Raw genomic sequence first — 12,614 nt, 5'->3', positions numbered from 1 at the left:
ATCTCTATGGATTACATGACTATGTGACACTGATGAACAGCGGGCTGTTGAGGGGATGCAATTCACAGCTTCAGTTAAGATAAATCAGGTAAGAGGAGGAATCTTGGCCGCACACACACAGAAAACATCTTTATGCAACAATTAATCAGAATCTTACATCAGGTGCTTTAGTCTTTTTCTTTTCTGGCACCAAATTACCCCCAAAGACCAAAGTGCGCCATGGAAAACGACTCCCTAATTCCAGATAATTAGGTAAAGTCGTTAATCACAGCAGCGAGTGAACCTTCTGAACCGACCTGTGAAACATCCATCGGGCTCACTAATTGACTGCCTGTTGTCTTGGAGCCATATTTAACTGCTCCATCTAGCGGTCTCTCGGCTGAACGTGACGTCGGAGCGCTGCTGCCTCTCTTCTCTCCCCCATTTATTAAATTATTTAATTTTTTTTGTCACCGTGAGAAATAAAGTGCCAGTGTAGGGCAGCAACATCAGTAGCGCTTTGAAACCGTGGCTGTTCGCCGCAGACGGAGCGCTCTCACTCACTGCGCCGATGAAAGTTGAGCGCAGCACGCTGATGACCTGCGAGCTTCCTCCGGGGAAACTGTGCATTTGACTGGCTTAACGAGCGCCTGTTCCCATCTCTACACTACACATCATTTGTTGCTGTCTTGAGCTCCGCTGTCCAGCAGGCTGAAGGCTGTGTGTTTGAACCCAGCGCACTCACGGATACGGACTCACTCCGAGGATCACAGGTGAATAAGGATGCATCAGTGTTCCTGTGTGGAGGTTTTTTCTTCTTCTTCTCTTATTTGCTTGTCTTAAATTGCTTGAACGCTCGGGCTTCAGATCAACTTAGTTGACTGTGAATAAGCTAATTTATGTTTTCTGCTCTAATGTTCTTTTGCATTTCCTTGATGTTCCCACTCTCTGTGTCACAGTAAAGCCACCGTGCATGCATTTAATTGCACCTATCACCTAATCCCATGCAAATTAGCTTGATTGGAGAAAACTAACGCAGATTGTCGCAACCTACTGTTGCACCTGTGGCTGTTATTGTAAGTTCATTATGTGTTTTTTTAAATATGTAATATAGGACTGAGGATTTTCTAAGAGAGGTTTCAGACTCTGCTCACACACTTAGGGGTGCACCATCCAGTCAGCACAGCCTTTACCAGCAGAGCCGAGCCGAGCAGGCAGCCGAAACCCACAATCCAATGTATTCATTATTTAATATATTCATAGTATCCAGAAAAGTAGGGGGTAGGGTCTCAGGATTCTATATGTTTTGTGATACTGTAGGCTTGTTGTTGTTATTATTATTATTTGGTAAATTCTGTTCTGATTTGTTCATTTTTTTATTGAAATGCTAGTTCCGTTTTGGGTGTGTTCCAGCTGCATACCCATCACTGTCATCATCATCATCATCATCATCATCATCATCATCATCATCATCATCACTTCTCTTTGTTCTTATTGAGAAACACACAAAAAACAGCTTTTTAAATTCTCTTTTCCTTAATATAGTTCCAGCCTCAGACTTTCCCTAGTTGGCTTTGTTGCAAGAGCAAACCACTTACCTTCTTGCACTGCATATAACCTTAAAGCCTGTATGACAGTTTTGCAAGGGCTGTTGGTTTGCATGTTTAGGCAAACTTTCTTCTGATTTGGGTCACTAGTAAGATTTACAGTCAGAGGACAAAATTCAATTAGACAGCCCTGCAGCAATCTTTACTCACTGGCAGATGGCTTTATGCTCTTGGATCCTGCCTTAGTGTTCCTTATTGCTCTAATTGGATTTCATCATTTCACACTGTTTATCTGTATGAAAATGAATTTTAAAACCCAGCATCATTAATTCAATACTCTCTCAGCCCTGTCAGATCCAAGCCCACAAGTCACCACCGCCTAAGAATTTCACATCTCATCCCCTGCGATGGGCTTTGTCATAAATTGAAGCAGACCTCAGAGTAAATTGTTATGTTGATGGCATGTTGGGTTGTTGGAGGAGTCTAACTAGGAGAATCTGTAATCTGTGTGCAATAAATGAAGTGCATGCAGTGGCGAGGGCATATTTGTCTGTCTGAGTTTATTCTAGCCCTGAGGAGATGGTTTTCCTCTCAATGACATCCACTTTGATTTTACATAGGGACATTCACAGGAGTTGCATTCCCCAAGACAATGTGAATATGATGTTTGCTTATCTGGTAGTGCTGCTTGTCAGACATACGTTGTGTACTATACCAGCCTTACACAGAGAAGGAAACAAAAAAGGGTGCTGATACTGTAGTCTCGCCACTGCTGCATCCCTTTCCCATCGCTTTCTGTCACCGTGAAGCGTTTCACTGGGATCAGATTTGCAAATTGTCCTATTTATTCTTTTAAATACCACTCCTATTAATTAAGATTAAATGCTAATTAGAAACAAACAGCTTAGTTGGGGCGTAGAAAATTTCTGGAGATGAGCGAGCTGCCTCAGTACATTTGACCCTATTTATAGCATTATTGCGAGACTGAACAGCCATCAACCGCCCTAACTGAGTGACATCTAAGAAGAAAGTAATAGGGAGGTCAGCCTTTACACAACTCAAGCGCCACGGTTTGTGTTATTGAAACCTTGCCAGTTCAATTTATATGAATAATAGTATCGTATTTGTCAAGGTGGAGCTAAAAATTGCACTCAGATCTCAGGTTGTTGTGGCAGGACTTATCGTCCATATTCGCTCTGCTGTGTAATGAAAACGACAATAATTTATGAGTCATGAATCAATGCGATGGTGAGCTTCACTGAAGCGTGAAGCTGCAGCTAGGCTGAATCCCGTCTTGATTAATCATTGTTGCTGCACCTCAGTGGTCAAACCTACTATGTTCGGTTGCCTGAGATGTAAACAAAACTCTGGCCTTTGACAGAGGGGATTTATAACTTCAGCGACGATAATGACTGAACTGGTGCTGGTGCCAAACACCGAGGCTGGATGTTGAGTCCGTTCACTCCGGCGCAGGAAGCCACGGAAATATTTAAATGTCAGATGGAAGTGGAAGCATGGTCGGTCCTCAAAAGTAATAGCACGGGGACCGGCAGGAGTTAGATTTGCAATTTTAATGGTTGGAGCAGAATAACAAAATGCAATTGTATTATCAAGGGATAATTATAGTGCCATGCAGAAGGTTGGTCCACATTTCTGCAACAGTGAACAGTTAAGTGAGTAGAAAATGAAGTGAACTCCAAAAAGGGAAAAACTATTTCAACATTTGGAGATAGATTTGTCTGTCATTTCTATTGTGTAGAACTGCAGAGTGTGAAAACAGGAAAGGTGCGTGCCTCATTCACACAAGCACCTTTTCCCCCTATGCTGAAATGCTTTCTATCTAATATGTACACACATTGGCAATATAATGAATGCATTGGCAGCAACTAGGGGTTCAGTATCTTGCCCCCGAGTATACTTTGCCATGCAGACTTGAGGACCCAGGGCTTGAACCATCAACCTTTCAATTTAATAGTTCTGCCACATGAGCCACAGCTACTACCCCCAGTCTTTCCTAACCTTGGATTATCTTTTCCAAGGCTTTTTCACACTTGTCATAATGAAACACCATATTGGAAGTTTCAAAGTTTTATAAATACTCCGACTTCTTCTTCAGCTTGTGTCAAAAAATCCTGCACCCAAACAGCACTCTACCTACAAAGCAAGGGACTGCTATGAGGGGAAGACATTCAGGGAGCTCTTTGCTCAGTTCGTTAGGAAGATGAAAGCTAACGGGAGTGGTGGAGATCAAGTTGAGGTCTGGAAGACCAAGACAATGTTCAGAGACAGCCGCCACCTGGATTGCAAGAAAGGCAAAACACAGATGTGTTTGAGGTAGATTTCACAGAAAAAAAAAAGAAGAATTCATGAAAAGAAGACTTCTTTAACTTCACAGAGGTGTATAGGTCGTGCTTTGGGCTTTTGTTGCAGCCAGCGGAATAGGGAGCATTTCACCGGCAGAGGGAAGAATCGATTCAATTAAATACCTGCAAACTCTAGAAGCATCACAGTTTGAGTCTGTAAAAAAAGATGAGAAGATGAGACGAGGCTGGCTTCTACATCGGGGCAATGATCCTGAACACACCTTAAAATTCAGAGTCAAATACGAAAAGAAACTAAAGGCTGTTTGTTTTTTTTCCCATGGCTCTGATAGTCTGTCGGCCTAAATACCATGAAAAATCTGTGGCCAAACCTCAAAAGAACACAGAAGTTGAAGCTTTTGCAAGAATATTTAACAAATTCAGAGTAAATAAATAAATGACTCTTAACTTCTACAGCAAGTTGTGTTACTTGCCAAAAGATTAGCTATTAAGCACTGACCATGCCGGGTGCCCAGCAGGGTGCCCAGCTGTTTCCTCGTTTCTTGATTTTCTCACTCTAACTTTATTCCTAGTGGAAATTAGGACATCTTTTATTCATTTAACTGTACTAACAGAAATTTTCAAGAGGGCAAGCTTTTGCATGTCCCTGTAAAATTCCCTTCAGTTAGATAGACACAAATCCAAGGTTACATCCTCTGTGTATATGGTAATTGTTGCTAACTGCATGCAGAGAATTGAAGGATAGAGCTACATGAAGGCATATCAGCTGAAGTTTGGGGTGGACGAGGGGAAAACAATCTGTAACATACAGTAAGGCAATTCCCATTCTTTTAATATGGACATGCTGATATGCATCCATCTCTTACATCTTCTTATTACCCTGGAATTAAATTTTGGGCTAGCACTTAGTATCTATAAATTTGATCTAATTTATCCAGAGAAAATCACATTATTTAGTATTTTTCCCAGGAAAAATATAGGTGGAAAAAACAACAGGCTGCTTTCGAAGGCACAGTCGAAACAAATAGCGTAATAAATAATAAATTATAATAAAAACGCGCAATATTTAATGGCAAGTTTCATGTACTGTGATGTAGCTATGATCAGTGAAAGTGCATTACAACAGGAGAACACTGTCAGTGCTTTTCTTCTTGACCTATGTATTGCCTGGTTACAGAATATTAATAATTGCATATGTTCTCCCTTAAATATGTTATTTGACCTTATTAAAAACCAATTTGCAGGAAAGTATTAAGGCAGAGCCCTTCCTCTGCTCTAAGCTGGGTATAATGACGGTGACAAAACACAGGAATGTCCATAAAACAGTGTTGATATAGCAAGCAAGGAAATATTAAATAAGATATGAATATTTAATAGGTTACATCAGCCATGCAAACAGAAATAATTACATTTTATGTGCAGTGAAGTCATTTGCAGACAGTACATTAACCTACAAAGTGACATGAATAATGTTTGGGGATGGCTAAACCCATGAGACATCTAACTCCCTTAGACTTATATTAGCCAGTAAAACAAATCCAAAGACATTTATCTGGGATTTGGATGGTGTAGTGCAATATGAAATGTATTGACAAGACAGCCACATTTTTCTATAGTAGTGCATGATTTATAGCGCATGTGTTGCAGGAATTTAGAGACCCGAATCTGTTTTTATACTAATGAATGCGATGTTGTATTTCACGGGAAATCTGCTTCCTTTGCTGTCAGTTTCCAGCAGAGGTCTTCCTGCTGTTCAGCCTGTCAGGCCTGAGGTTTGAACCGACAACTTTCACATCGCTGTCTGAAAGCCGGCCGACCATAACCTGCTTTAAAGTCCCAGTCATTAAACTTTAATACAATATGACCACTCCAGAGACTTTTTAGTCTTATATTTGAGATATATATTGTATTCCCGGGGTGTGTGGTTTGTTCTCCTGGAGTCTGTTTGCATCATTATTTATTAATCAAAAATTGGACGACCGTCAGATCAAGTCTCAGCACAACAGCAAAGATAAGCTTCTGTTTTTTTATTGGCATTATTATGATGCATGTGTTAGTGTAACTGTTTTGGTCCAAGGCACTGTAATATAATACAAACTGCATGTCTGGGGATTTGAACTTTTCTCATACATATTTCTTGTTTAACTGACTTAAAAAAAAGTCTTTGCCTAGACCTTAATCTCATTTTAGCACCTTATGTCACTTAATAATTGCTTGCACCACTTCACTTGGCACAGTACAGAATCCTGCCACTTGCCAAAGCGATTTAAAAAAAAAAGGGGGGGAAATGCGCATCCACTAGACTCTGTGTGGTTCAAAAAGTGACTGCTCTCCCATAAAAACAAAAATATATACACATAAACACACCTAATTTTCCATCAAGTGTTTGTTTTCCAGCGATAAGTATTTGCTGTTAATTGGAGAGTTGCTTTTCCACTTACAAAGCTGAATTTCCTTCTTTATTTTGCTCAGAAGTGGGTGTTCTGAAGTGTCACACGTGTGAATGAACTCACTGATACCAGCTTATATAATCTCTGGTATGCTTTTGATTGATGGCTGCAGCCGGTAGTTAGCATAAATCTGAGATGTGCTTTGAGGTCACACCTGTGCAGGGTTTGTGACCGAGCGCAAGAGCGCTGTTGTTACCTCGGCAGGCAAAAACACAGACTTGCTACATCACAATTAGGTCCCTAAAGAGACTATGGTTGCAGCGTGAAAGACACTAGGTGATTAATGCAAATAATTTATGTAATATTCAATGCTGTATTCTGCAGCGACATGTAGACTGACACTGTATTGTATGTTCATGTCACTTCTTAGTTGTGTTTTTTCTCTTCCTGCCAGAACGTCTTAGCGAGCACTGAAGATAGAGCAGTGAAGCAAAAAACCCAGAATTCTTTGCAGAGCTGTAGGCCAAAGATAAATCCATGACCTTTCAGCAAATAGCTTATATGCAACATTATAAATATAAAAAACGCTTGCCATCACTTGAACCTGAGGAGTGGTAATGAAGAAGTATCCACAAAGGCATCTTGAACAGTGAAAATATTTTCAGTGTTTTCAATCCAGTGTGTAAATCTTCCTGACATTTGGCACACATTATGCTGTGTGCTGGAGAATTAATTAGATAGACATTTGGAAAAGATGTGATCTGTATGAAAATGGCAAGATGGCATAAGGATAAGGCTAATGGATGTAGGCAACAACTTGATTTGCCGATGCTGGGAATCTGCATAATTTTGTAAAGAGTTTGTTGTCAAGAGATAAAAAAGATGCTACTGTTTCCTTTTCTTACCTTTAACAAATCCAATAAGAAAAATAAATAAATAAATAAAACCAGAACCAAAACCTGTCTGCGGCTTTTAGTAGCTATCCCATTGATTCCTGAAGTAATGAAATGGGTCTTAGATGTAATAGTTTTTATTTTATTTTATCAGGAGTATGTGTTTTCATAAAAACAGCAGGGAACTGTGGCTTGAAGTAGAAGTTATACAAAAGCAAGTAAATGGTACATTTGTTTAGGACTATTTTCAGCCATGGGTACACATGTAGTTCTGTAGTGAGCACTCACGTCACCAGTGTATATCATCTCTGTAAGTGGATAGTTAGCAACCCTTTGACTGTGTTGTATGTTGGAGGAAGAATGGAAAAGAGACTTAAGTGTGTTCAGTGCTTATTATTGTCTGAATAGGAAGAGAATAAATGTACTGGTTATGGCACCACAGAGAAGCCAGTGAGGATGGATCTTAAAGCTGGTCTGAAAAGCTTGAAATTAATAAACACAAATTGTTTTTTAGTTTGTGAGGATTTTTCATCTATCAACCAAGAAATGTCTTAAACCTTCATTCTTTCTAATGGCCAGCAGGGGGCGACTCCTGTAGTTACATAGTGTTGTATATTAGTCTGTGGGGAAATGGCTCATCTATGATCTTCAAAACGTTTTTAAACGTGTTTATGGTCTAAATATCTAACTTGAAGTGTTACTGGATGGAAAAAGATCAAAATCGTGTTTATGCTGATTACATTCAGTGGCATGTGCCAATATTTTTGTGACTCGTAGTCATGCACCTCTTGATTTTTGTAATCTGGTGCATTAACCCTAAAATGCAGCAGTGTTGAATGCACAAATGTACCATTGTATTGGTTTTTATGGCTGTTTTTATGGCTGTTTTAATGGTATATCAGTACAGAATCTCAGAGATATATAGATATACTGAAGAAGATACTGTAACTTTGCAATGTCTTTGCTTCCAGTTTTGACTAATTTGCTTCCTATATCAGCGCTGATGTGGCGGCACTGTCTGAGTGGTGACCTCTATCGTACAGGAGAATAATGCACCTTAACAGCAAGCATAAATAGAAGTGACTGTGTGATGATGTTGCAGCAGCATGCAAAGCACAGTCGGCAGTCCAAAGATCTGCATGGGGTTAGGTTAATTGGTGATTCTAAATCGGTCATAGGTGTGAGCATGAACGATTGTCTCTCACTCTGTGTTGGCCCCGTGAGAGAGTAGCGACCTGCCCAGGCTGTGCCCGACCTTTTACCCTATGACAGCTGGGACAGGCTCCAGCCCCACTGTGATCCTAAACTGGCTAACCGGAAACGGATGGATGGGAAAGACATGATGTTTTTGTACATATTGGTCCCAATTAGAGTCATGTTGTGTCTGGTGTCAAAACACCAAGATGCTGACGGCTGAAAAGCACTCAGCTTGAGGCTTCACAGACGTCACAGTGGTTACGGTTGTCTTACATCTACAGCCTATTCACAGGACACAAACACAAACTGTTATTTCATGGCACTTAACCAAGTGCACCTTTTCGCATTGCGTGCCCGCTTAAAGGTTATAAAATGCACCGCATCTTCTTGTTACGCTGCACAGATGAAGTTTAGTAAGTCACAACGCTGACGTTTTCATTACAAATTTGCCACATTTGTGCGAAGTGACAGTGAGAGTTACACAAACTCGAGCAACTTTTACGTAATGAGAAAAGAGAGAACGCCCGCGAGACACGACACCCACATGACTCATTACCAGCTTGTTCACACACCGTACCGACCGCGTTACCTTTGGAATTAACTTGTTGCCGGTTATCCGTGGGAGCTGTTGACAGTGAAGGGCAAATATAGATCTATTGGCATCCTCGTGTCCTTTAACATGATGTTATGGATGAGGTTCTGCTCCCGAATGCCAGCAAAGCCTGAGGGCCACCCAGAGCTCAGTCTGGATGGAGAGCACAACAGCAAAAACCAGCAGCGGTGTTAATGTGACAGCCAGTAGCAGCTGTTAAGGTGGAGAGGTGAGACTGAAAAAAGCCAAATGAGGTCCTTTTTGCTAATGAGGCCTAGGCATTTCTCTCTCTCTCTCTCTCTCTTTCAGCTGCAACAGTGTTATCGGTATGCACCTCGTTCTGCTTCCTCTCAGTTCCACAGCAGCTCCAAGGATTCAGCCTCAAACATAGCAATTCAGCTAAAACACTACTCAAATACCACTGGTGTGCCAGCAGTCAATTCCAGCATTTTTTTTCCTTCAGAATGGAGCAGAATTAATGAATATCAAAATGCGTGGCTTAAAACATGCAGACTTTGTTTTCCTCGCAGTAGAATTAATGCGGCTGCTATCTCTGCTGTATGTGTTACCATTTCAGCTCTTCACCTGCTGTTTAGGGCTCCTAAACACTCTGTTGGAAATTAGTTGTGTTCATTGACGCTGACAAACCAATCAATATGGTGAACTATTTCTTAAACAAACGCGGACAGGTCTTAAGTTAATTGTCGAGTCAATCGATGAGGGGTAATCTCACCTTTTCTGTTTAACGAAATAGGCCGCGGATGTCAACTCTTAGACGAGCCCGTCAGACGGAGCTCGGCGTCGAGCTAAGCCGAGCATTTGGTGGGAGTAGGGAAATGAATGGAAGTAGGCCACTGAATGCAGCAAAGCATCGTAGCGGGCATTTGAATTTCAAGGCGGTGCGGTAAATCAAGTTAAGCAGGAGACAAAAACAAAAACATTGACTACAGCTTTTCAGAAATTTGCAGTGTGTGCAGCGTCAGCAGTTGATCCTGGGATTTTCCTTAACTTCAGCTGTTGTATATTGACTCCTGGCAGTGCTGAAAACTATAAGGAAAGAGATGTGCTTCTACTTCTGATTTAAAAACAAAAAACAGAGAGACAGAGCTTTAGAGGGAAACTTTTAATGCTCCTCTTTGCAAAAGCTGGCCACTGCAGTCAGCTCTAGCAAAGGAAATTTGTCTTTCCAGACTGATATTATGTTCTATTTTCAAATCAAATCTTCCCTTTGTACAGCTGACTGGGATTCATTTAAGAAAAAAAATCTAGACATTGATCCTGATTCTCCCTAAGAGCTTACGAGCTTACGAGATTCAAGTTGTTGGAGGTTTTTTTGACCATTTTTCTTTTACTTTATCACCGCTGAGCCCGATTGATGCAGGGAAGTGTTACAGTATGAAGCAGCATCGATTTCCTACAACGGCCCCATGAATGCTCCCTGTCCTGATGATCCAATTCACTGATCCTGCAGGCTTGCATCACACTCAGCGGGGTGTTCGACAGACATGATGAAGCAGTGCTCTGAAGTGAATTTCTTGCCCTGTTCTCGAGGCTAAATGAGACAAAAGCCACACCTTGGATAAAAAGTGACAAAATGCCGAGCACATAACCCCAGTTTAATTTTCTCTTTCCAGATGGACTGGCTCACACCTGAGATGTGAAGTGTGTTATGTGAGCCAAGGTGTTTTCCCACCTCGCTGGTGGTGGGGAGAGATGCTGCACTCCGTTGCCATGACAGCAGAAGTTCTCTTTGTTCTTGGGTTCCTGATGATGAGCGGCGCTCTGTGTAATCCTATCGCGACCTTACCGGTGAGCCAAGAGCGTCTGGAAAGGGTGTTGACCCAAGCTAGGGAGGACAAACATCAGGACAAGCAGACTGCAGAGGAGCCGCTGGGATACATGGCCCAGGAACAGCCGCAGGAAATCAATGCTGTAGGGCCCAACAGGACTGCCAGGTCAAACCTCAGCTCTCAGGCGCGAGGATCTAAAGGCGAGAATTCCCAGGAGCTGTGGAGCGAACAGGACAGCCTGAACCAAATAGACGAAGCTCCGACCAGTGACGTCACCCTCTCCCTGGACGCCATCGATGAGTACGCGTACCCAGACTACAGGGGGAAAGGCTGCATGGATGAGAGCGGCTTTGTTTTTGCCATCGGCGAGCAGTTCACCCCGGGCCCTTCAACGTGCCCTTGCCTCTGCACAGATGAAGGCCCTCTGTGCTCCAAGCCAGAATGTCCCAAGGTCCACCCTCGCTGCATCAAAGTGGACACTAGCCAGTGCTGCCCGCAGTGCAAGGAGAAAAAGAACTACTGTGAGTTTCGGGGCAAGATCTATGCTTCGCTAGAAGAGTTTAAGGTGAGCCCATTAACTGCATTCACTCATTTTTGACATGCTCCAACTTGAAAGAAGTGCTGACAGAACACTCCCTCGCCATGAGTGGAGTTTATCACAGGCACTACACAGGAGCTAGTTACCTCGCCTTGCAGCATGCAAGCAGGCAGGCAAATTTATAATGGCAAAGGTCAGCACTTGTCTTTTATTTCCCTTTTTTTCTCCTCTGCACAATGTTACTGGAGGCTGAATTTAGCAGTGCAGCTTCAGCAGAGTGTTTCCATATTTAGTTTGTTGATACACATGATAAAAGTTACAGTTATAGTAGTGTTACAACAGCACAGCGCAGCACACTGCTGCATGTGGGTGTTTGAGGAAGAAGAAATACACTGGTGAGATGGTTGTTTTATCTTCTGACACCACTTTGAAAGGTTCAGCTCAGGACTGCACCACAGTCTCAGCGTTAGGTCTCATTTATCAGCGCCTAATGCTCCTATTTATAATGGATAGTGTCTCACCAGGTGGTTGGGGCTAATATGGGATGTCTTCCTCTAACTCATGTTGTTGCCGACAGCTCTCTGCTGAGCCAAATCTACAGAAAGCCTCTACTGCCACTAGCCGCATACATCAGCCTTTCTGCTGTGTGAAGAGGGGGTGCTTTGAAACTAAGCAACAGGCAGGTTTTAATGCTTGATTGCTGCATTCTGGGGCATTGTGCTAAGTGCTACCTCACTCCATTTTCACAGTGGAGTGCCATGCGGAGGCGCAAGCCTCTGCAATCTACAGCAATGCTGGAATTAACCTTTGCTCTCTTGTTAAGACTACATGTATATGACTTTATACATGCAGCTGCTAAACTGAGCTTTGCATGGACACTGTAGGCTGCAGGCTAAATGTAATTCAAAGTGCGCTCTGCCTTTGTGCTACATTTGCTGTACTTTGAGATATACAGGAACGCTCGGATAACTCAGTAATTCCTGACTCTGATCACGCGGCGAGAAAATTGGAAGCATCTTCCTTCTTGTTTCCCATTCCTATTGATTTCTCCATATCCCCCTGATTCGATTGTGAAGTTCAATTCTCGACTCAGCCCTTTCTAAAATGAGGCATTCATTGGCAATGAAGTTGAGAAAGATGGGGCTTCCCTACACTGAAAAAAATATGTTGTTGGATTTACTTAATTCAATGGTGGACATTTGTTGCACACAGATGTTTTGCTTTGGCAGCAACTTAAACAATTGAGTTAAATTAACACAATTTATTCATGTTCAATAAACCTGTGCAATTTGTGTTGATAAAATGTGACTTAAACATGTTTTGATGAAGTAATTTGAGCTCTTGAAATATTTTAATCCTTCACAATT

At 41.9% G+C, this 12,614-nt stretch overlaps 1 protein-coding gene across 1 annotated transcript in view; it reads left to right on the top strand.

Moving 5' to 3' along the window:
• Positions 1–490: 490 nt before the first annotated feature.
• vwc2 (von Willebrand factor C domain containing 2) overlaps positions 491–12,614 on the top strand; it is a 35,898-nt gene continuing 23,774 nt past the window's right edge. The window contains exons 1-2 of the mRNA XM_080288297.1: positions 491–752; positions 10,554–11,274. Coding sequence (XP_080144423.1) covers positions 10,633–11,274 — 642 coding nt within the window. The 5' untranslated portion in view covers positions 491–752; positions 10,554–10,632. The remainder of the gene's footprint in view (positions 753–10,553; positions 11,275–12,614) is intronic.

This window comes from Astatotilapia calliptera, chromosome 13, assembly GCF_964374335.1.
Source record: "Astatotilapia calliptera chromosome 13, fAstCal68.1, whole genome shotgun sequence".
NCBI classification, from domain to species: domain Eukaryota; kingdom Metazoa; phylum Chordata; class Actinopteri; order Cichliformes; family Cichlidae; genus Astatotilapia; species Astatotilapia calliptera.
The sequence above is the reverse complement of the archived record's forward strand: the minus strand, read 5'-3'. Positions and strand labels throughout refer to the sequence as shown.